We start from the raw sequence: 24787 nt of genomic DNA on the forward strand, positions 1-24787 counted from the left end.
CAAACAAACAAACAAAAATCTTGCAGCCTCTAATGCACTTAATACAGTTAGGAAACTAAGCCACAAGGTTAATAAAGAAAGAGCAGAAAACAATGTCAATAAACCAGATCAACTCTAATGGAGAGTTCGAAGAGGGATGCAGTGGTGGCCTGAAGAGAGTCAGGAGACATGAGAGATGGCATAATGACGGCAGAGGTCAAGGGGCCTAACTAAGGTCATGATTAGGGGGCAAGGTCAGGGATGCTCAAGTGATCAAAGAGTCTCAGGAGTTTATGGTACACGTCTGGCAGGTCTGGGAACCTATTGTCCAAGTCCCTACCCCTTCTTCTTCTAGGAGTTCAGGTACTATCACCTGGGGGTGGTAATGGGGAAGTGGAATTTCTCCTCTAGGAATTTTTGGTAAGTCCCCATCATGTACAAGATGCGAAAATGGTGCCAGTTAGATCCAGTATCCATAAGTAGGAGGCTGGTAACTCAGGCATGGCATACAGCAGGACCCTGCCTCAAAAATAAGCAACAGTAAAAGGGATTGTAGCCTTGGCTCAAGTGATAGAGCACATACCTTGCAAACTCAAGGTCCTGAGTTCAGTCCTTAGTAAAATCTCTCTGCTTTTCTCTCTCTCTCTCTCTCTCTGTCTGTCTCTCCACACACACACACACGCACACGCACACATGCGCCAAAATTCTGATAGGTCTTTTTTTATGGAATCATGAGATAATTTTGAGCTTTGATGTAATGTGACTTTGTTCAACTGTGGATGCTAACTGAAGAATAAACTTAAGGGGACAAAAAGTGAGAATTGGGGAGGAGTTAGCTGACTGAAAATTATCTCTGAATTGTTCTAGGCTTTGGAGTTTTACAACATTAACAAGACAAAAGTTCATGTCCTGAAGCTTCTAAGCCATCTCTGAATTGTTCTAGACTTTGGAGTTTTACAACATTAACAAGACAAAGTTCATGTCCTGAAGCTTCTAAGCCAAGGGTATTGTTGCACACCTGTACTTCCAGCACTCAGGAAAACAAGGCTGGAGTATCATGAGTTGAGACCAGCCTGAGTTAAGCAAGACCCTGCTTTCCCGAAATCCAGCTTTATGAAAATCAGAATCTGTTGAGAACTATTAGCTGCTAAAAAGAAAATAGTTGGGATTTATTTTGCTATTTTATAGTTACATAACCCAGGGCTAGGAAGGTGCGCAATAGTAGAGTGCTTGCCTCGCATGCATGAGGCCCTGGGTTCGATTCCTCAGTACCACATAAGCAAAAAGAAAAAAAAAAGCCGGAAGTGGTGCTGTGGCTTAAGTGGTAGAACACTAACCTTGAGCTAAAGAGGTGAGGGACAGCACCCAGGCAGAGTTCAAGCCCCACAACTGACCCTCCCCCCCCAAAAAAATGTAACCCAAAATATTCATAACCTCTACATAAATTGCAAAATAAATTTCTAATTTTACTACTTATGAATGATGAATTGGTCTTTCCTTTCCTTTATGGTAAAGAAATATATAGCTTCTGGAAGTAGGTAAAAGTTTTTTTTCCTGTAGATTTATTTTTTTCCTTTTAGAAAAAACCTTTAGTTTTTATTTTATATTTTTGCATAAACATTTGGTGTTCTAATTTTCCCCCCATTGTATTGGCTCCTTGATATTACTAAATCTCTGTCTCTTTTTCTAGTAATTCTTCTTTGGGGGTGGGGGTTGATAATGGGGCTTGAACTTAGGGCCTGGGCACTGTCCCTGAGCATTTTTGATCAAGGCTAGAGCTTTACCACTTTGAGCCACAGTTCGACCTCCAGTTTTCTGGTTTCTAATTGGAAATAAGAGTCTCATGGACTTTCCTGCCTGGGCTGACTTTGAATAGTGATCCTCAGATCTCAGCCTCTTGAGTAGCTCACTAGGATTACAAGAGTGAACTACCAGCACCCAGCTCATTCCAGTAATTCTTTTTTTGTTTTTGTTTTTGGTCAGTCCTGGGGCTTGAACTCTGGGCCTGGGTGCTGTCCCTCAGCTCTTCAGCAAAAGGCGAGTGCTCTACCACTTGAACCACAGTGCGACTTCCAGTTTTTTGGTGGTTAATTGAAGTTAAGAGTCTCACAGATGTTCCTGCCCGGGCTGGCTTTGAAATGCAATCCTCAGATCTCAGCCTCCTGAGTAGCTAGGATTACAGGCTTGAGCCACTGCCCCCCCCCCCCCCATTCTAGTAATTCTTTAAGGTACAATTTTGTTTAAAATTAATACAGAGATTCTTCGTTTGACATTTTTCATAGTCATTCTAATTTTAACCTTCTTATGATTTTATTTATAAAGTATTTCTCCTTTAAGTAGCCTGTTTAAAATTTTAAGTCTTACCCAGGTGCTGGTGGCTCATACCATGGTCCTGGATACTCAGGAGGCTGATATCTGAGGATCATGGTTCAACACCAGCCTAGGCAGGAAAGTCTGTGAGACTCTTACTCCAATTAACCACCAAAAGCCAGAAGTGAAATTGTGTGTCTTAAGTGGTAAAGTTCCAGCCTTGAGCAAGAAAAGCTTGGGACCATTCCTAGGCCCTGAGTTTAAACCCCAGGAAGAAAAAAAAAAATCAGTCTCAGTCATTTACTTGAACTACTTAGTTGATTTATATTTAAGGTAACTTTGGCTTATTTAGTTTTATATCTGTCATTTTATGTTTATATTTATTTTTTCTGTTTGTATGGGTTTTTTATTCACTTGCTTGTTGTTTTCTTGAGGCAGGGTCTCATTACAGAGGCTAGACTGGTTTTCAACTCATGACCTTCATACCTCAGACACTCCAGTGGCTGGAATAATTATTTCATAATTCTTCCATTTATTTTTTTCTGTAGATACTTGTTCTTCTCTTATTGGTTATTCTAGAGAAAGAATTGGCAAGTTGTTGCTTGCAAACCAAATCTAGCTGGTTTTTATTTTTTGGTGGTGGTGCTGGGAATTGAATTTAGTCTCCATCTTGCTCAGCAGACGCTACAACCCTTTTTGTGTCAACTATTTTAGAGGTAGGGTCTTGCTTTATACCCTGGCCTGCCTGTATTGTAATCCTCCTCCTTGTGCTTACCTGTGTTGCTATGGTTGACAGGCATGTACCACTATGTCACTCCATTTAGTGACATGGAGTCTCAAGAACTTAATGCCCTGCCTGGCTTTCCCGGAGCCCCCAATCCCTGATCTTTGCCTACCAAGCAGCTAGGCTTGAAATCTCCTGTTTCTATACATAAAGTTTTATTTTAACACAGTCAGATCTATTTGTTTACAGAATATATATTATTGTCTACGTCCTACAGCATCATTTGAATTGTTAGATACCGCATATATATAATACATATATATTATTTACAGTGTTCATTTTGTGAAAACTTATTAATCTGCATACTTAATATATATACTCTAGTCTGCCTTGTTAAAATGTTAAAAATTAATTTTCCAGTAGTTTGAGAATATGGGGAGTTAATTATATTTTTAATGGTAGAGACATTTACACTTCAATTCTTGTGTGTATAGAAACAGACCACTGTTTCCATGGGAACTTCTGGCTCCACTGTGTTTCATTGCCTGACTTTTTGTAGATTTGGGTGTCTACTATCTCTCTGAGCTGCATGTTTTTACATAATGGTCACAAAAAGTTTATTTGGAATTTTCTTAGTGTTCTTAGCAGAGCAATCTATGTAAGTCATGTATTTTATACACATTAATGTATCCAAATTGACATCTATTTGTGTTGCACTTTTTAAAAAAGACTTTTTCTTTTTTTTTAACCAAAAGATGTTATTTTCACAGAAGTGAAGAAAAACACTGGCTGAAATGGAATGCAGCTTTATATTACTGGAATGTTTAAAAAATTACTCCAAAAAATAAAGTAATCTTAAGACTTAGAGAGTATTTTCTTTGGAATAGAGTTAACAATTGTACTAATATTCCTTCAAATAGATAATTTCACTCTGAGTGATTGCTTGTTTGTGTAGGGAGGGAGAACAGACTAACAGGAGATTCTTGCATATTCATCTGAAGCCTGTGGTAAAGCTGCTTCTCAGCCTCACCCATCTTATTTGTCGTGACTAGTTTGTTCAGGGTCCTAGAGTAAACCATTTTCTCAGAAGAGTAAACTGCATGTATCTTGTGATTTTTTTTTTTTTCTTTTTTAGGAGAGGAGAAGGAGGTTGGGAGGTGTTACATTGTATATGAGGAGATTGTTAAGGGATTATTAAAGAGTCTTGTAATATATCATAGAAGCATTTTTAAGAATAAACTGTTCAGTTTCATTCTTATAAGCTAAGTAAGCAAGAAAACTGGGATTATAGAGTTAATTATGAGCAGTAATGAGCACTGTTATATGCTATGCTTTAGTGATGCAATAATAAGCATCTTAGCAGAATGTTCTATTTATGTAAATTTTATGTGAATTAAGAAAAAAATAAGATTTACAAATCTATAATATCAAATGCCTTTAGATTTTTGATATAAAATAGATCGTAAGTGTAGAGGGATTTTTTTTTAGAGCATAGAGAATTTTTACCTTTCATCTGGCAGTAGCTGCCATAAGATGATGTCATCTTGCAGCTGATTGGCTATTACAGCACCTAGGGCAGGGAAGAGAAAGAAAAATGCCGGCACAAACCTCAGTGGTGGTTCTGTGGTTGTTTCTATCTATTTTTGATAGAATCTTTGATTAGTATCAAATTTACTGTGTTTGGCCATGTGAACTATCAGAAGCATTGTAGGGTGAGGGAAATTAAGAGCTTTCAGAGGAATGAGGCGACTGATTTGCAAACGGATCTGTGATTGTAAGTTGCAGAGTCTGGGTGTAAGGAATAAGGCAGGGCGTGCTGGAAGATGCACTATGGGAGGAGCTGGCAGAAAATCCTTAGATGAGTAGCAAAAAATGAAAGATGCTTTTTACTGATCTTAGAGCTAATTTGTTTGGTTTGATAATTTTGCTTAATATATACATATATATGTAGAAAGCATGATAGAATTGCATTTTTATTTTAAATTACAGTGAATTGTTTTATGTAGTTTTAGCCAGTGTATAAATGCTTATTCGAAAGACCTTTATTTTGTATTATATGTCTTACCAAAGTAATGATTTTATACATGGCTTTAGTTGATTTGGGGGTTGGTAAATACAGTAAAATTTAGCTTCCTTAAGTACATTTTTCTAATGCTTTGTGCAGATAAAAGCTTTGATGATGAGGAATCAGTGGATGGAAATAGGCCATCATCAGCTGCTTCAGCCTTCAAGGTTCCTGCACCTAAAACACCCGGAAATCCTGTCAACAGTGCAAGGAAGCCTGGTTCAGCAGGTGGCCCTAAGGTTGGAGGTAATGTAAATCCATTTCATATCTACTAGGCATATTCCATGCCCTTGGTATGGCACACATACATAGAACTTCAGAGAAACATGTTTATTCATGACTGCAGCATGATTGCAGGTCTTAAGAGACTGTTAAAAAATATGTGCTACTTTTAAAAAATGTTTAAAATACTGCATATTGATATGTCCTTCGAGATCATATGTGTTTACTGAAGGTAGTTATTTTTTTAATGACAGTTTTAAAAGGAAAGATTCAAAGGAGTAGGGCTTATATTTAGAGAAGCATTTCAGAATTCAGCTCTTCACAGGTACTATATTATAGCTATAAAATGCTGAATTATGAAATACATTTACAAATTCATCGAGGTGTAAGTCATCTGTTCCAACATTTTAAAAATGGTTGAAGAAACTGGATACTGAGCCATTTGTTACAATAGGAAATGGGTGGTGGTCAAGTAAAATTGCCTGAAAAAATGGTTTCTGGATTAGATAATAATAAAAAGAAAAGTAAACAAAAAGCAGATTTTATGCAGCTATATTGCATGTGTATATTTTTTGGATATAATAGAAGTGTTTTTTTCTAATAGCTTGCTTTCTTTAAATTATTTCATGTTATTTTTCATATGATGATTGTAAAGCCAGGTGTTAGTTTCTGCTTGATGTTTTTGATAGAAAGAATTTATAAAAGTAAGGGTACATATTTAATGGTAAAGGGATACTAATTATAAGGACCCTGTCATACATATTTAATTTTAACTTTCTTTAACTCTATGTATCATATAACTAGGAAGAAAAATATACACACAGAGAAATACTGTGAAATAAAAATGACTTGCCTATTTCACTGGGCATCTTAAGTTACTTACATTTAAATTTTTTGTTCTGAAATTAAAGGATTATGTTCTCATCCAAATGTTACATGATACTTTCTGTTGTAAATTCTTATCTGTAGCCAAGCTGTACATGGCATTCTATGGTTTCTTCCATTTGTAACAAGTGGTTGTCTTCAATCATTTTTGGGGGACTTTTTCTTGATTTTTTTTGGGGGGGGGGTCCAGTCATGGGGCCTGAACTCTAGGCCTGGGCGCTGTCCCTCAGCTCTTCAGCTCAGGGCTAGCACTCTATCACTTGAGCCACAGCGCCACTTCCGGCTTTGTTTTCTTTTGTGGTACTGGGGAATCGAACCCACAGCCTCATGCGTGCAAGGCAAGCGCTCTACCTCTGAGCCACTTTCCCAGCCCCTTTTTCTTGATTTTTTAAAAATTACATAAGTCTAGCCTGGCACTGATGGCTCATACCTGTAATCCTTACTACTTAGGAGGCTCAGATCTGAGATCACAGTTCAAAGCCAGCCCTGGCAGGAAAGTATTGAGATTACCCACCAAAAAACTGGAATTGGAGCTGTGGTTCATGTAGTAGAGAACTAGCCTTGGACAGAAAAGCTCAAGGACCGTGCCCAGGTCCTGAGTTTAAGCCCCATGACCACAATAACCCCCCAAAAAGGCTAACCTATGGCATAATAATTTTACAAAATTCTTATTTCATTAACCTACTTAAAATAGGTTAATATTTAAAATATGTGGTGATATTTAATATTTTTGTGATGTGAGCTAATAATTTATAATTAATTTTGCCTTTTTAGATAAAAGTGAAGATAGTGATTTACCTACAAATTACTTAATTCTGATACAACTTAAATTATGATTTTCTTTTGAAAATTAGAATAAATTTAAAATAAAATAACTTTTGAAAGAAACAAATTACTTAATGCCCTCTAGTCTGCAGTTGATACTTTATCTTACTAGATATGAAAATGTTAGGTAGTTGCAAATTAATCATACAGATTATATCATTCATTTAGCAGGTTTTTTTGCTGTTTTTTTTTTTGGGGGGGGGGAGATCATGTGCTCACATGCACGCCTGTTAGTCCTAGAGCTTGAACACAGGGCTTGATCACTGTCGTGAGATTTGCCGGGGGGGGGGGGGGGGGGGGGGTTGACTCAAGGCTAGCTCTTTACTTCTTTAGCCACAACTGCACTTTCAGCTTTTTGGTGGGTAATTGGAGATAAGAGTCTCAAGAACTGGGGCTGTGAAGGTGGCTCAGTGGTAGAGTGCTTGCCTTGCATGCATGAAGCCCTGGGTTTGATTCTTCAGCACCACATAAGCAGAAAAGGCCAGGAGGGGGCTGAGGCTCAAGTGTTAGAGCGCTAACCTTCAGCTGAAGAGCTGAGGGACAGGGCCCAGGCCCAGAGTTCAGGCCCCAAGACCAACCAAAAAAAAAAAAAAAATCTCAAGAATTCTCCCACCCAATCTGGCTTTGAACTGGGATCCTCAGATCTGGGCTTCCTGAGTAACTAGGGTTACATAGGCAAGTTTTCTTTTGATAAAAATAAAGAAATTCTTACTGCTTTCATTCATCCTCCTTCTACTCTTTCTCCACTTCCCCCTCCCCCTCCCCCTCCCCTTCCCCTTTTTTTTCTTTGGCAACTGCAGATCATTCTTGTTTGTTTTATTTGCCATGGCTCCTTTAGATTCATTGCCCATTTTTCTGTCTAAGAAAAAGAGCTACTAGCCAGAGGATATTGATGTTGTTCCTGAAATTAATATCATTCTTGGCTGTCAGTCAGTCTTTGAAAACTTAACTAGATGTCCTGGTCTTGGCAGAGACATGTTGATTTTTAAATTACTTGTAGGGGGCTGGGAATGTGGTTAGTGGTAGAGTGCTTGTGTAGCAGGCATAAAGCCCCAGTTCCATTCCTCAGTACCACATAAACAGAAGAAGCTGGAAGTGGTACTGTGGCCCAAGTGGTAGAGTGCTTGAGCCTTGAGCAAAAAAAACTTGGGACAGTGCCCAGGTCCTGAGTTCAAGCCCCAGGACTGGAAAAGATAAATAAATAAATTACTTGTAGGAAGTTTATTTATTTATTAGAGTTGTAGAACCTTTGAATTAAGCCCTTTGGAATCATCAAAATACCAGTAGATAATTTTCCATCATCCAATTAATGTGTCCCAGATTAAAATTTGGAACAAAACCACCTTCAGTCCTACTTCACATAGAGAGACTAAACTGATAAAGTTTACTTTCTTTTGACTACTTTTATAATTATTCTCCTAGTTATTTTTAAACATACACATTTCTTGTGAAAACAGTGGAATTAGCACTCTTCATTATATCCTGTTGTGTACCTTTATTTTCTACCTGATTGTTTTTCCCTAACCATTTTCTCATTGCCTTAAATTATTAATGGAAACTAATTTTTTGCAAACCATGTAAGTGCCAGAGATATATCTCCAGCTTAAGCTCTAACAACTACCTGAGATGACTAATATAAAGAGAAGTTTAACTGGAGGCTCAGGAGTGGAACCTACATAGCATGTGGAAGGCCTTGAGTTCAAGCCTCATATTGAAAGAAACACAAATATGTTTGTCTCACAGTTTTGAAGATTCCAAGTAACTTTTACTAAAGCTATGAAACAGCAGTAAATAAATACAGATGGGAGCCTTTGGGGGAAATATCATAAATTTTTTCTGATAACATGGAAAAGACTTGACTAAATTAAGACACCTACTATGTTCATGAATAGAGAAACCTCTAATACCTTAAAAATAACATTTTTTCCTAACTTGATTTTATACATGGTAATTCAATGATTAGTTAGTAGAAATTACTGCTTTAAAGAATAAATATGAAGTCAAACTTAAGATTTTTTAAGAAAAAAAGAGGGAGGGCTGGGAAGGTGGCTCAGTGGTAGAGCGCTTGCCTTGCATGCATGAGGCCCTGGGTTCAATTCCTCAGCACCACATAAGCAAAAAGAAAAAAGCCAGAAGTGGCGCTGTGGCTCAAGTGGTAGAGCGCTAGCCTTGAGCTGAAGAGCTGAGGGACAGCGGCCAGGCCCAGAGTTCAGGCCCCACAACTGGACCAAAAAGAAAAAAAGAGGGAAACTTAGTCTATGTGATATTAAGATGATATAAATATATAGTAATTATAATAATGAAATTTGTGTAAAATTTATATTTATATCAAGTTTATTTAGATAATTAAAATTGGTAACTATACAAAAAAGAAAAAAAATAATTTTTGGTTAAATGTTGTCTAGATTATTTTTTGGTTTGCTGGCTTGTTTGTAGTGCTAAGTGATTGGATCTAGGGACTTGCATGTGCTATGCAAATGTTCTACCACTGAGCTACATCTCTAACTCTTGGTCTTTTAAGACAGCTTCCTGCTACAAACTCAGGCTGGCATTGAATTCTTGGTATTTAGCCCATTGGCCTCAAACGTAAGTTTTATCTGCTTCAGCCTCTCAAGTCATAGGATGATTTAAAGGCATGAACTGCCATGCTCAGTTACTTGGAATAAGTTTTTGAAGTTCACAGAATTAGAAGATATAGAGATTTTTTTTTTAAAGCTTTTTCCATTTGGCAAAGTCAAAATAAGTCTTAATTTATTCTTTTTTTTAAAAAAATTAAAAATTTAATTTTATTGTCAAGGTGATGTACAGAGGGGTTACACTTACCTATGTAAGGTAGTGACTACATAACTTGTTGAGAACTTGTTACCCCCCCCCTCATTTTTCTCCCACGTTTCCTCCCCCCAATTCCCTCCCCAAGTTGTACAGTTCATTTCAAACATATTGTCTTGTGAGTATCACTGTTGCATTGGTTCGCCCTTTCTCCTTTGTCTCACCATTTTGTTGTTCTCCTTCCCTTCCCTAATTCAAATAAATGCATAGACAATACCAATGACAACAGGGGATAAATCATAGGGGAAAAAGAAAACCCAAAAAGAAATCACATTGTACATTAAAAACAACAACAAAGAAAAACCTCTTATTTCCATATCTTTGAGTGCATTTTGCTTTTTTGGTACTAGGATATTGTACTGGCTAGGCAAGCACTTTGCCACTCAGCAGCTATATACATCCCTGCCCCAATTCATTTTTTTTTTTAATTGTTATTTTAAAGATGATGGACAAAGGGGTTATAGTTACGCAAGTCAGGTAAAGAGTACATTTCTTTTTGCACAATGTCCATACTTCCCTCCCTCTCTCCTAGTTTGTCCCTCCCCATCCCCACCCACAAGTTGTATAGTTTATTTACAGCATAGTGTCTAATGTACCAATTCATTCTTTTTATGTAACATTAAAATCTGTGTCTTCAGAACTTAATACTGTATTTTCGAATACTTGGATTATTCTCTTTATGACTGTTCTGTTTACTACATTCTCCTTAATGTAAATTTGTATATAGGATGATGATGTATCAGTCTTAGCATTTTATTTGGATGTATTGGTACACCTATAATCCTAGCTCTCAGAAGGCAGTGATAGGATGATAGTGATAGAGGCTTAAGCTAGCCTGAGCTATATAAAAAGATCCTGTCTCAAAAAAAAAAAAAATGTAAAGCCAGGCACAGTGGTTCACGCCTTTCATCTGAAGCTGAGATCTGAGGATTGCAGTTCAAATCCAGGCTGGGGAGAAAAGTCCCAGCTACACTCTTATCTCCAATAACTACTCAAACACTGGAAGTGGCCTCTGTGACACAAAGAGGCTCAGGTACAGTGCGCTGAGCCTGAGTTTAGGCCCCACAACCGACAAAAAAAAAAAAAGTGAGGTGCTGGTGGCTCACACCTGTAACTAGCTATTCAGGAGGCTGAGATCTGAGGATCACAGTTCAAAGCCAGTCCAGGCAGTAAAGTCCATGAGACTCTTATCTCCAAAAAACCCCCAGAAAACCAGAAGTGGCACTTGGCTCAAGTGGTAGACCAGAAGAGCTCAGAGACAGTACCTAGGCTCAGAGTTCAAGCCCCAAGGCCCACCAAAATAAATAAATAAAGATTAAAGATAGGCGCTGGGAAGGTGGCTCAGTGGTAGAGTGCTTGCCTTGCATGCATGAGGCTCTGGGTTCAATTCCTCAGCACCACATAAGCAGAAAAAGCCGGAAGTGGGGCTGAGGCTCAAGTGATAGAGCACTGGTCTACAGCTGAAGAGCTTGGGGACAGTGCCCAGGCCCAGAGTTCAGGCCCCACAACCGACAAAAAAAAAAAAAAGATTAAAGATAGGCTGTTTTTAATAATATCTTACATATATTAATTCTAGCTACTCAGGAAGCTGAGAGCTGAAGGATCAAAGTTCAAAGCCAACCTGGGTAAAACAGTCTGAGTGACTTAATCTCCAATTAATTAGAGAAAACCTCAGTCTAGAGGCATGGCTCAACTGATAGAGAACCAACAATGAGCAAACAAGCTGAATGACAGTTCAAGGCCCTGAGTTCATGCCTGGTACATACAAAACAAACAAAAATATAATAAAATTTGTGTTCACACTTTAATATGAATTAGTTTGCTTTATACTTTCTTTTTCTTTGTACTAATCTTTAAACAAAGAAGACTTTTTTTTTTTAAAGGCTATGTTTAGGTCCATACCAGTATGTCATTGCTGAAAAATGCATAGATTTCAAAAATTTACTACTGGAAAGTCTTTCTGGTGATTAATTGGAGATAGGATTATCACAGACAGAGTTCTCAGATCTCAGCCGAATGAATAACTAGGATTAAAGGTGTGAACCAATAAGTTCTTCGCTCTTGCAAAGTCTCTTTATTAATCTATTTTCTAAATAATATTTGTAACTTCATAATAGGGATTTAGATACAAATATTTTCTTTTGGATTATTGTTTTAAAATATAAATGTCTTAAAGTCCATAATTGTTTAAAATCCTTGTATCAGCAGTGAAGAGAGTGGTATACACTTATAGTACTAGCTCTTGGGAAACTGAGGTAGATGGATTGAAAATTGAAGTCCAACCTTAAAACAACAGAAACTTATTTTTATTATATATTAGATAATGAAAATTTAAAATGTAGATATGTTCTCTTAGTTGTCATTTAAGTACTTTATTAGTCTCATTTTAGTGATGAGCAATGGTAATTTTGAAAAATTAAGTAGCTTACTCAGGTTGCCTGTTCAATAAGTATTAGTACAAAAATTATTTTGCTCTGTTGCTAACATCTTCATCTCTGTTGGTAAATTGGAATCTTCTAGATCTTGAGCAAACATAATCCCAATAATAACTGATGTCCTTTTATCATTTTAAAGCTTAATATGAGTCTCAACAAAAAAGAATAAGCAGCTCTTTACCTTTTTTTCATAGTAATATAAAGGATCTTCTTCTTCTTACTTATTTTTTTTTTTTTTTTTTATTTTTTTTGTGGGTCATGAGGCTTGAGCTCTGGGCTTGGGCGCTGTCCCTCAGCTCTTCAGCTTGAGGCAAGTGCTCTATCATTTGCCACACTGGCACTTCCGGTTTTCTGGTAGTTAATTGGAGATAAGAGTCTCATGGGCTTTCCAGCTGGGACTGGCTTTGAACCGTGATCCTCACATCTCAGCCTCCTGAGTAGCTAGGATGACAGGCATGAGCCACCGGTGCCCAGCTCAAAATTGCCTTCTTAAAGTTTATTTTCAGAGTTATAATATCCCTGTTCCCATGCCATTTATTTTGGTTACAATTCACTTTTTAAAATAAGGCATGAATTAGACAATGATAATTGTCATTATTTATAATTAGTATTAGATCTTGAGGTTAGTAATTTGCCATAATTAGATCATTAATCAGATCACCAGTTCTCAATGTTCTCTTCATCTCTCTTGCCTGCTCATTCATTCAGGTGGGCAGAATATATATTTTTTATTTTCAAAGTGATGTACAGAAGGGTTACAGTTGCATAAGTAAGAAAATAAGTACATTTCTTGTCAAACTTGTTACCCCCTCCATTTTTCTCCCACTTTCCTTCTCCCAATTCTACCCCAAGTTGTACCGATTATTTCTAACATGTTGTCTTGTGAATATCATTGTTGCATTGGTTCCCCCTTGTCCTTTGCCTCACCATTCTGTTGTTAACTTTTCCTTCCCTAATTCAGATAAATGTATATACAATACCCAGGTACCAAAATCAAATACAGTGACAACAAGGGATATACTATAGGGGGAAGAACATACAAAAGAAACAAGTTACATAGTATGTTAAAAACAACAACAAAGAAAAACCTCTGTGCCCATGTCTGGAGTTCATTTTGCTTAGCATCATCTTATATAGTCATATGTACATAGCTATTGAACTTTTCTGTTCATCTGCTAAGATTATCTAGATGTATACTATTTATTGCAAATAAGAGAAACCATGCAGAATATTTTTTATTTATTGTGCCAACTTAATGTCAAAGACTGCCTTGAAATGAATGAGTGTACTTTTTTAAATTAAAAAAGAAATGGGTGTGTGGTACTCAGGGTCTCATACTTGTTATAGTAAGCAGATGTTCTACCACTTCATCCATGTCTTGCAACCACTTTTGCCTCAGTTTGAGCCCAGGCCAGCTTGCATGGAGATGCTATTACCTGTGCTTTCCTATGTTGCTTCCCTAAGGAGTTCTGGAAGATAATCTTTTACTATATTCATAGTCTGATCTTTAAATAGTTGAATGATGTGCCTGAATCAGACAGTTGTTTACAGGGATGACATGAGAACCTAATGCTCCACACTATCATGAAATGCTTCCTCTTAGATCATCTCTACACAAATGGATATAGTAACATGCTTCTTATTGTTATCTTACATAGAAGTCTATTATTAAAATTTAGAATTGATTGATTGACTATTAAAATCACCATTTAAAAAAATTATGGTGATTTGATTATGGTCATTGATTAGCATACAGTGTCCTGATGCTGTCTATCTTTACTTTGGTTTTAAGAAAAATATAATCTTGAGTAAGTGACAGATAAATTATTATAAACAATACATTTTATAATTTCTAGATACATATAAAAATATGAATGTAGGGCTGGGAAGGTGGCTCAGTGGTAGAGTGCTTGCCTTGCATGCATGAGGCCCTGGGTTCGATTCCTCAGTACCACATAAGCAGAAAAAAAAAAAAGCCGGAAGTGGCGCTGTGGCTCAAGTGATAGAGCGCTAGCCTTGAGCTGAAGAGCTGAGGGACAGCGCCCGGGCCCAGAGTTCAGGCCCCACGACCAGACCAAAAAAAAAAGAATATGAATGTAATTTTTTATGGGTCTATTTTGTTGTATATTTATGTAAAACTTTCCAAAGTAGCAAAGAAATTTTTTGCTCAGAATTTATTTTTAAGGCATTCAAAATGTTTAAGAAGTGACAAAACAATACCACAAAAATTTTATTGAAATTGAATTGGCGAACTGAGTCCCAGTGTCTCCACAGGGAAGCTGTTGTCCTATATTGTCTATGGTCCTTTATAGATCTTAACATTTTGTGCTGTGAGTGTTTAATTCCTTCTGAAATCTTGGAAGATAAAGCTTGCGTGGAGTAAGGTTATGAGCCAACAGCCACTGACAAAATAAACTTAGCAGGGCCCTTGTCTCAACAAACCAGATAGGCATGGTATTGCACATCTATAATCCTAGATATGAAAGTATACATAATATGATCTTCATCCAAGGCTGGTCTGGGCAAAAAATGCCAGACCCTATCTGAGAAATTACTAAAGCAAAAAGAGCTGAAGGTATGGCTCATCTGGTAGAACGCCTGCCTGGCAATTGCAAGGCACTACCTAGTTCAAAAACCTACGTAGAGGGGCTGGGAAGGTGGCTCAGTGGTAGAGTGCTTGCCTCGCATGCATGAGGCCCTGGGTTCCATTCCTCAGCACCACATAAGCAGAAAAAGCTGGAAGTGGCGCTGTGGCTCTAATGGTAGAGCCCTCACCTTGAGCTGAAGAGCTGAGGGACAGTGCCCAAGCCCAAAGTTCAGACCCCATGACCAGTGCAAAAAAACCCATATAGACATCTGACACGAACCAATGTTATGGTTCACATTTTGGCTTTACCATATTTCATTTACCTGTTCTTGTTGAATAAAATTTAAGTGTTATTAAATTGTAAAGCTTCATTTGAAAACAAAAATTGATTCAAGTTTTGCCTTCATGAAGCTTTCACATAGGAGGACTTTTCCATTAGTTAGATTCATTATACTCAGTATGTAAATTTATAGTAATCACTGGTACCTAAGGCTTCTATTTATCACATACATTCAAATATAGTCATATATTCTAGTGCTCTTGTATTTTACCCCCTCTGGTAGTGGTAGTACCAGCAGGTACTACCTGAACTGAGGACCTTGCAGTTGCTAGGCAGGCGTTCTACCATGGGCAAGTCCTTTGGTCTTCATGTTGTGAATTTAATTTTTTTCTGTTAATTTGTCATTTGGCTTTTAAAATTTGCATGTACATATTATGTATGTATATGTATATGTATGGCTATCACACTATACCATTGGTTAGAATTCATGCTGATACAGAAAGTGTGAACCCCTGATATCCCCTGCGTATACTTAGGATTACAGGCTCCAGCCACTACACCTGCCTTTCTAATAACTGAATTTTTATGGATGAATTGGTATTTCTACTTTTGTAAGCTTTGAGAAATGCCAGAGAATAAAAACAATGACCCTGCCCTCCTCAAGTATATTTATTGTTTTGTGCCAATCCTTGGGCTTGAACTTAAGGTCTGGCCTCTAGTTCCTGAGCTTTTCTGCTCAAGGCCAGTGCTCTACCACTTGAGTCCCAGCTCCACTTGTGGCTTTTTTGTGCTTCTAGCTTTTTTTGTGCTTAACTGAGATAAGAGTCACACAATTATTACTGCTTGGTGTGGCTTCGAACTGCATTGTTCAGATCTCAGCCTGCTGAGTAGCTACAATTACAGGTGTGGGCCACCAGAACCCAGCCACAAGCTTAATTTTTTTTTAAATTTCATCATTTTTTGAGTGTCAGTCCTAGGGCTTGAGCTCAGGGCTTAGGCACTGTCCCTGAGCTTTGTTACTCTACCACTGGAGCCACAGCTCCACTTTTGGCATTGTTGGTGCTTAATTAGAGATCAGTCTCATGGACTTTCTTGCATTGGATGGTTCAAACTGATTCTCAGATCTCAGCTTTCTGAGCAGCTAGGATTGCAGGCATGAGTCACTGACACCAACTTCAAGTTTGTTTCTTTCCTTTTTTTTTTTTTTTTGGTCGGTTGTAGGGCCTGAACTCTGGGCCTGGGCGCTGTCCCTCAGCTCTTCAGCTCAAGGCAAGCGCCCTACCACTTGAGCCACAGCGCCACGTCCAGCTTTTTCTGCTTATGTGGTGCTGAGGAATTGAACCCAAGGCCTCATGCATGCAAGGCAAGCACTCCATCAATGAGCCACCTTCCCAGCCCCCAAGTTTATTTCTTAATGGAGCTTCAGAGAACTTAATTTGTTCAAGTTAATTTTTTAATAGCCTTTTTGCCAGGCAGTTACATTAGTTTTACAGGGGAGGATTTCATTATTATATTTCCATACTTATTTACAATATATTCCAATCAATAGTAATTGATGTCCTTTTGATGTCAACATTTAGTGTATTGAATAAGGACTGTTGTTCAATCTCTACGAAAATAGTTTCATTTATTTTAAAACATTGGTTATTTTTTCATGTAACTTGTTTATTTTGTATATTTGGAATTTATTTTGTATAAAATGGCAGCATGCCCATTTTAATCTATGTTTTTAATCCGTGGCCAATTGAGTCTGTGCAATTATATAAAGCATCCTTTGTTCCACTGCAGTACTATCCTACAGATTTTGGTCAATTTTTGCAGTTCTCCTTTTTTTCCTATGGCTTAATTGCAGCTCTTCAAGCTTTGTAGTGAATGGTTTCCCATACTTATTATTATGAAGAATTTTGAGCACATAACAAAGTTGATACAGTGTAAGCACTCATTACTTGTGTTTATAACCAGTCATTTCCCAAATTTGTTTGAATTTTCTCTATTTAGATACATTTTTATATACATATTTCTGAAAAAACAAAAACTGTTGAAAAGAAAATAATATATCTTATGACATTTCCAGGCTAAATATTTGATATGCACCTCCTAAAGTTTAAAAGATGTGCCCCACTTTAGCTATAATTCCATTCTCCTTTCCTTTCTCCCCATCTTCTCCTAACTAGCCTCATATTTAGACTAGTGTTGTATATCTATCTTATCTATCTGTCTCTCTGTATCTATCTAATCCCATCTATTGTTATGTAAATTGATGCATCATTACATATACATATCCACATATATGTTTGTGGATTTTTTATTTTATTTTTTTAAAGTTTTTTTTATTGTTTTTGTTTGTCGGTCCTGGAGTCCAAACTCTAGCCTGAACTCTGGGCCATGTTTGTATTTTAGATGTAGTTTCCACTCATGAATGAAAACATATGATACTTTGTATTCTGAGCTTGGCTTGTCTCATTGATGTCTTCCAGTTATACCCATCTTCTGCAGATGACATGATTTTATTTTTCTTCATGGCTGTGAAAAAAAAATGTGTGTGTGTGTGTATATATATGTCGCTCTACATATATATACATTCCTAGAATGTATGTCAGCTTTATTTATTGGATTGATTTTGTTTTGCTTTTCAGAATTTGTAATTTTCCTACGTATATAGTATTATACTTGGAGGATTGGTGCCTAAGACTAAACATAAAGTTAATTTTGTTTCATATATACTTTATACCCATAACTTAATGAGAGAGAGAGAGATAATGTGCCAATGCCAGTCCTGGGTCTTGAGCTCAAGTCTTAGATGCTGACCCTGAGCTTTTGTGCTCAAGGCTAGCACTCTAATACTTGAGCCACACCTCTACTTCTTGCTTTTTGGTGGTTAATTAGAGATTAAAACCTCATGGAATTTACTGCTTGGTCTGACTTCAGAGTGCAATCCTCAGATCTCAGCCTCCTGAGTAGTCAGGATTATAGCCATGAGCCATCAGTACCTGTCCATGTTTTGTATAATTTTTTTTTTTAACAATTTTGCTTGTGAAGTGAAAGAATTTCATTTGTGGCATCATGTTGCTATTTAAAGTTTCAGATCTTGGAGCATTTCAGGTTAAATGTACTCAGTCTCTGTACAAATTGCTAAATGGTGTTGATAAATTTAAAATGTGTAAAGGTAAAATATAAAGGAAGCAACTGGGCTGGGAATGTGGTGTAGTAGTAGATGCCTCGCATGCTTGAAGCCTGGGTTCGAATCCTCAGTACCACATAAACAGAAAAGGCCAGAAGTGGCACCATGGTTCACGTGTTATAGTACTAGCCTTTAGCCAAAGAAGCTCAAGAACAGTGCCCAGGCCCTGAGTTCAAGCCCCAGGACTGGCCAAATAAATAAATAAATAGATAGATAGATAAATAAATAGATAATAAAATAAAGGAAGCGATTACATGAAACAGCTACTGCCCTCAAGATTCAGAGATTTTTATGTTCCTCTGTTAAGAATATCCTCCTTTTTTCTCACAGTGTATGAAGGCCTAGCCACCAGTATAATATCTCATGTCCCAATATACTTATCATTTATTTATTTATTTGTTTATTTCATCCAGTGTGTTTACTTGAATATTTATAGGCACATTCTAGCTACCACAAATGAGGAGGATATTCTTAGTGTAGAGGAACACAAAGGCATAATACCTATGTGCGTCTGTTCATGTAAATACACAAACTCCAGGAAATGGAAATGAGGGTTTTGTTGTTATTGCTGCTGTTTTTGTTTTTGTCTTGTTTGTTCATTTATCTGTTTTTGGAGGGTATGGGAGGACACAGAAATGTTGGGACAAAAGATAAAATAAATGCAGTAGTGGTAATCACTAGATACTATTTTGAAAATGAACTATATAACGTGGATGGATGGAGTGAGGGGAAAGAGTAAAGAAAGGGGTAACACTATTGACAAAAAAATGAACTCTTTATCTGATGTATGTAACTGTAACTACTCTCTACGTCACCTTTACAATAACAATAAAAATGCATAGAAACGGAGATATTTAAGATTATTGAAACTTAGATACTTAGAGAAGGATGAGTCTAAGAAGAGGGTACTTTGGTGTCTTTGATGGACACAAGGTGCTGATTCAATAAGGTTAGAAATACTGGAATTAGGTACTACCCTAAGTAAGTGGTCTACAGAGTTACTAGTTTGTATATTAAAAACAGCCAAACGTCAGAGGTTCAGGCCAATAATCCTAGTTACTAAGGAGGCTGAGATCTGAGGATCACGGTTCAAAGTCAGCCTGCAAGAAAGTCCGTGAGACTTCTATCTTCAATTAATCACAGAAAAAGTTGCAAGTGGCTCTGTGGTAGAGCATTTGCCTTGAGCTTAAAGAGCCCAGAGATAGCACCCAGGCCCAGAGTTCAAGCTCTAGGACTGGCAACAACAACAACAACAAAAAAAAAAACAACATGAAAATCTAGGTGAATACTAGGCCCAGCATCTCAAAGAAAAGTATATATAAAACAGAAAAACAATGAACTTCCATGTACTTTGACTTTCCTGAAAGCTTCAGTTTTTCAACACTTTGTAATACCTAGAATAGCCCTCAAAAATAGGTTTTACTGGACACCAGTGATTTACTCCTGTAATCCTAGCTACTCAGGAGGCTGATATCTGAAGATCCAAGTTTGATGCCAGCCTGGGAAGGAAAGATCATGATACTCTTATCTCCAGTTAACAATCAAAAAGCTGGAAGTGAAGCTGTGGCTCAAGTTATAGAGCACTAGCTTTTGAGCAGAAAAGCTCAGGGAGAGTGCTCAGGCCTTAGATTTCAAGTCCCAGGACCAGAACCAAAAAAAAACACCCAAAGTGTTACATTCTTCACATTGACCTTAGTACCAATTTAAAAAACCCTTAAAAGTAAATTTCCTATTTTTTTGTCCATCACCTTCTTCAATATTGTACTATAATTTGTTTTTAACAAAATTTTTAAAAATATAATTTTATTGTTATTATTAAGGTGTTGTGCAAAGTGGTTACCATTTCATAAATCAGGTAATGAGTACATTTTTTGACAATATCACCCCTTCCTTTGTACATTTTTTGACAATATCACCCCCAGTTTCCCTATCCTGTTCCTGCCCACATAATACAGAGTTCATTTTCCATGTAGAGTCTGCTGTATGGACATTTTCACAATATTAATTCTATCTAGCCAAGAACATGGGAGGTCTTTGCATTTCTTGATGTTGTTTTCAATTTCTTAAGATTTTTATAGATTTCACTATAGAAAGCTTTTGCTTCCTTGGTTAGATTTATTCATAAAGTTTTTGAGGCTATTGCAAATGGAATTGTTTTCCTGATTTCTCTCTCTGATTGTACATTGTTGATCTACTGATTTTGGTGGATTGATTTTGTATCCTGCTACTTTGCCAAAGTTATTGATCCCAGCTCTAGGAGGTTGGGGATAGAGCCTCTTGGGTCCTTTAAATATAAGATCATGTCATTGGCAAATAGAGGTAGTTTGACTTCTTCTTTCCCTATATGAATCCCTTTCATGTAGCACATGTTCTTCTTAAGAGCAGTTTTAGGCGCACAACAAAACAGAGCATATACTAAAACAGTTCCCACCTATTTCTGGTTGCCCTTCCACAACTTCCCTTCCTGCCTGGTGGTACTTGTGCTAAAATCAGTGGATTATATTGAGGCAACCATCACCACAGCACACCCATTTCCTTAAGGTTCACTGTCTTCCCCCTCCGTCTTGTACTGAAGCTTGAATTCTGGGCCTTTCTTCTTTGCTTCACCCCTCCTCACTTCTCCAAATTGGTATTCTACCCTCTGAGCCACACTTCCTAGCTTTTTGCTGGTTAATTGTAGATAGCGGTGTGACAAGTTGTCTCCCCAAGCTGACTTCAAACTGTGATTCTTAAATCTCACCCTCTCCAGTAGCTAGAATTATAGGTATAAGCCACCAGTGCTGGGCTCAGAGTTCACTATTGATGTTACATTTTTATACTGGTTTTGAAAATGTAAAATGACATGCAGCTACCATTGAGTCATAGAATAGTTTTAGTGTCAAAATTCATAAATGCAGCTTCTTTCTATTCATCTTCACATTCCTGTAAAATCCTGATAACCACATTGTTGTTTTTTTTACTCTCTTTATAATTATGCTTTTTATACAATGCTGTATTGCTGAAATTGTGTAGGTTTAACTTTTTCAGATTGGCTTCTGCCACTTATGTGCATTTAAGATTCTTCCATCTTTTCTGAATTAATTTCCTTCTGATTAGCAGGTGCTTCTAAAGAAGGAGGGGCTGGAGCCGTTGATGAAGATGATTTTATAAAAGCTTTTACAGATGTCCCTTCTATTCAGGTAAGGCTGCCTGTGTACCTGTGTACCTGTGCATATCATTTGTTTTATCTTTTTTTAAATTCTTTTTTCCTTAAGATATTATATAAGTGATATATGACTTGTTACCAAGCTATATTTATTGGTATAGTCGGATTTTCAGATAATTATAACTTAAGTAAAATTGAATCCGTAGTGCTGAGTCACATTTCATGTCAATATCCAACTAACTTAAAAGTCCACATTTTGATCCTAGAGAATGAAGGTTGGCTGACAATAGAACTTTGAAACTTATTCACATAGAAATACTGAATAAACATATTTGCAAATAAAAATACTATTTCATTGTCTTAAAAACACACATACATTTTAGATTGTACATAACATTCATACAGTCTGACTTTTCGGTATTGTTTTAGTATTTTTCCACAATGTAAAATTTGTAATCCTATTTCATTCATTTGGATTGATAAATGGGAGTCTTTTATATGAACAGACCTCAATTTATCCTTTTTGTTCAAAAGATAAATTAGATTGTATGTTACAATCATTTTTTTACACATGTTCTTATTTCCAGGAGTTTCTTTAGAACATAAACATAAGAGTAGAATTGCATGGTTATAATCTTTAAGTGTGACTAGATTTTACCCTAGAATTCTTGTACCACACTCTTACAAGAGAGTAAGATAAATCTCATTTCCTCAGTTTTGCTCTCACAGTTGTTTTTTTCTGTTATTATAATGGACATGATTGCGGTTTGAATGTTTAAATGTTCTTTTCACACTGATTTTTATTGTTGTTTGTTTTTTTGGTCAGTCCTGGGGCTTGAACTCAGGGCTTAGATGCTATCCCTGTGTTTTTTCACTCAAAGCTATTGCTCTACCACTTCAAGCCACAGCAACATTTCCAGTTTTCTGGTGGTTGCCTGTCTAGCATTTTAATGGTAAATGGATGCTGGAACCTCTCAACTTTTCTTCCCTGGCTTACTTAGAACCTCAACCCTCCCTTAGCTTTTCTAGTAGCTAGAACTATGAGCCTTTGCACATGCTAGTCACTCTACAGAATACCAAATCCCTTTATATGCTGCCTTCTCTTTTAGCTATAAATCTAAGTTTGACTCTCCAGACTAGGGCAAACTTTCTATTATATGTAGATTTTTATGGCCCTTTCATTCTCCTTTGTGGTACTTAACCTATTTGTAATTTCATATTTTATATCATTTGATCAATTGCTAAGTGTTTCAGATTGTAGATTATAAGGTCCATAGGCAGACAAAATATTTTATGTCTATTTTTGCTCACCATAGTCTTCCTAATGTCCAGCATAGTTGATGTGAATATTTCTGAAATTCATGAAGGAATAATAATACCTATCTACTTAAAAAGGAAACAAATCATGTAGTGGATATCCTGGCTACACTCATTAGAAGAAGAGAAAAACTAACTTAAAACATGTCTTTGAGTGCAAAAGGGGTAACAAGGAAAAAGAATAAATGAAAACCACTTACTTTATTATCTTTATTTTTTAAATGGACCTACAGTGGGAAATAGACTTACTATATAAAAGGTTATTTTAAACATTATTTTGTTATTTATGGCAAGAAATACCATTAAAATTCTTAATGTTTTCTTTAAGATTTATTCTAGTCGAGAACTTGAAGAAACATTAAATAAAATCAGGGAAATACTGTCAGATGACAAACATGACTGGGATCAGCGTGCCAATGCAGTAAGTGCTTTTTTAATTTTCTCATTCCTCATTTCTTCTTTCTAGAGTTTCTTTTAAACACATAGAAAGTATGGTAGTTACCAATATAATAGAGTATTTGAGTGACAGTAATTTCTTTCTGGAAGATGCATTGATCTGATAGATATTTTCTGGTTTAGGTTACATTTTTCTCATTTTTACTACCTAACCCACTTTTTTTTTGGGGGGGGGGCATTTCTGGGACCTGAACTCTGGGCCTGGGCACTGTCCCTCAGCTCCTCAGCTCAAGGCTAGCACTCTACCACTTGAGCCACAGCGCCACTTCAAGCTTTTTTCTTTTTCTTTTTGCTTATGTGGTGCTGAGGAATTGAACCCAGGGCCTCATGTATGCAAGGCAAGCGCTCTGCCACTGAGTCACCTTCCCAGCCCCACCCACTTTTTACTTGAAGAGTTTGTTGACTGACCAAGAAAGTATGAGTTCTAGAACTCTTCTGCATGGTTGCTTCTCAACACCAACTTCAAGTCATGGGAGATTTGTTGGAGTAGCAATTCCTTTTCTTACAGGCTCATTGTCTTCCAAGTAGTAAAAGAGTATGTCCATTTATCTAGGGTTTTTTGTTGTTGTTGTTGTTGTTGTTGTTCCAATGAATGTGATCAATATTATCACCAATGATTTTTTTAAAAGATTGCATTTCCTCAAGTTAAGAATACCTTAAATTCTTTGATGAAATTTTTGTTTTTATTTTTTATTTTATTTTTTTTCTTTGATGAAATTTTTATAAACTTTTAAATTTTGTATTAACAATACACCATATATCTTAATTTAAATTTTACAGATTCATCAAATTTACACAACTGGATTACATGTACTAAATGAGTACCTCAGAGTACTCTAGGATCCAAAGAAGGCACTGGGCACCAGTAGCTTATGCCTATAATCCTAGATATTCAGGAAGCTGAGATTTGAGGATCACAGTTCAAAGTCAGCCCAGACAGGAAAGTTCATGAGACTCTTATCTCCATTAAACTACCCAAAAAAGCCAGAAGTAGAACTGTGGTGCAAGTGGTAGAGTGCTACCCTTGAGCAAAAGAACTAGCATTCAGGCCCTGAGTATCCAGAGAAGGGGTTCCAGTTAAAGATTTCTTTTTGTTCCCAGAGATCTTCATCTAGATGATCATGAAAAAATAAGTCTCCATTAGTATTAATTAAGTCAAACAGGTCTTTGAACAAATAACTATGCACAGATCATCTTTCACCTACTTCTTGTTACAAAATCTGAATACTTTAAAATGTTTAAGTGTTTTTTTAAAAAATTTTGTTTTTTGATGGGACTAATAGTTGAGTCACACCAACCAGCCTGTTTTGCTTTTAGTTTATTTTTGGGGATATCACTTTTGCCTAAGACTAACTCAGGACTGTAGCCCTCCTCCCTATGGTTTGGTAGCTGGACTACTGAAGTACACTCATGCCCAGCTTGTTGTTTTTACCTTGGCTGCCATCAAACCATGATCCTCCCATTCTCTACCTCTGGTATAGCTGAGATTATAAGCATAAGCTGGCTTCAATAATGTCTTTAATAGAGGCAGTGTTACTCCAAATATT

The 24787-nt window shown here is 36.8% G+C and overlaps 1 protein-coding gene across 10 annotated transcripts in view; it reads left to right on the forward strand.

Annotated features, from left to right (window-relative positions):
* Clasp2 (cytoplasmic linker associated protein 2) overlaps nt 1-24787 on the forward strand; it is a 209233-nt gene that overhangs the window by 63044 nt on the left and 121402 nt on the right. For 6 of the 10 annotated variants that reach the window (XM_042666378.1, XM_042666383.1, XM_042666381.1 and 3 more), the window contains 3 exons: nt 5178-5324; nt 21419-21501; nt 23113-23205. In XM_042666378.1, coding sequence (XP_042522312.1) covers nt 5178-5324; nt 21419-21501; nt 23113-23205 — 323 coding nt within the window. The remainder of the gene's footprint in view (nt 1-5177; nt 5325-21418; nt 21502-23112; nt 23206-24787) is intronic. The other 4 variants (XM_042666380.1, XM_042666385.1, XM_042666382.1 and 1 more) reach the window with 1 other exon arrangement.

This window comes from Dipodomys spectabilis, unplaced genomic scaffold (assembly GCF_019054845.1).
Source record: "Dipodomys spectabilis isolate Male_0828 unplaced genomic scaffold, ASM1905484v1 ptg000365l, whole genome shotgun sequence".
Lineage (NCBI taxonomy): Eukaryota > Metazoa > Chordata > Mammalia > Rodentia > Heteromyidae > Dipodomys > Dipodomys spectabilis.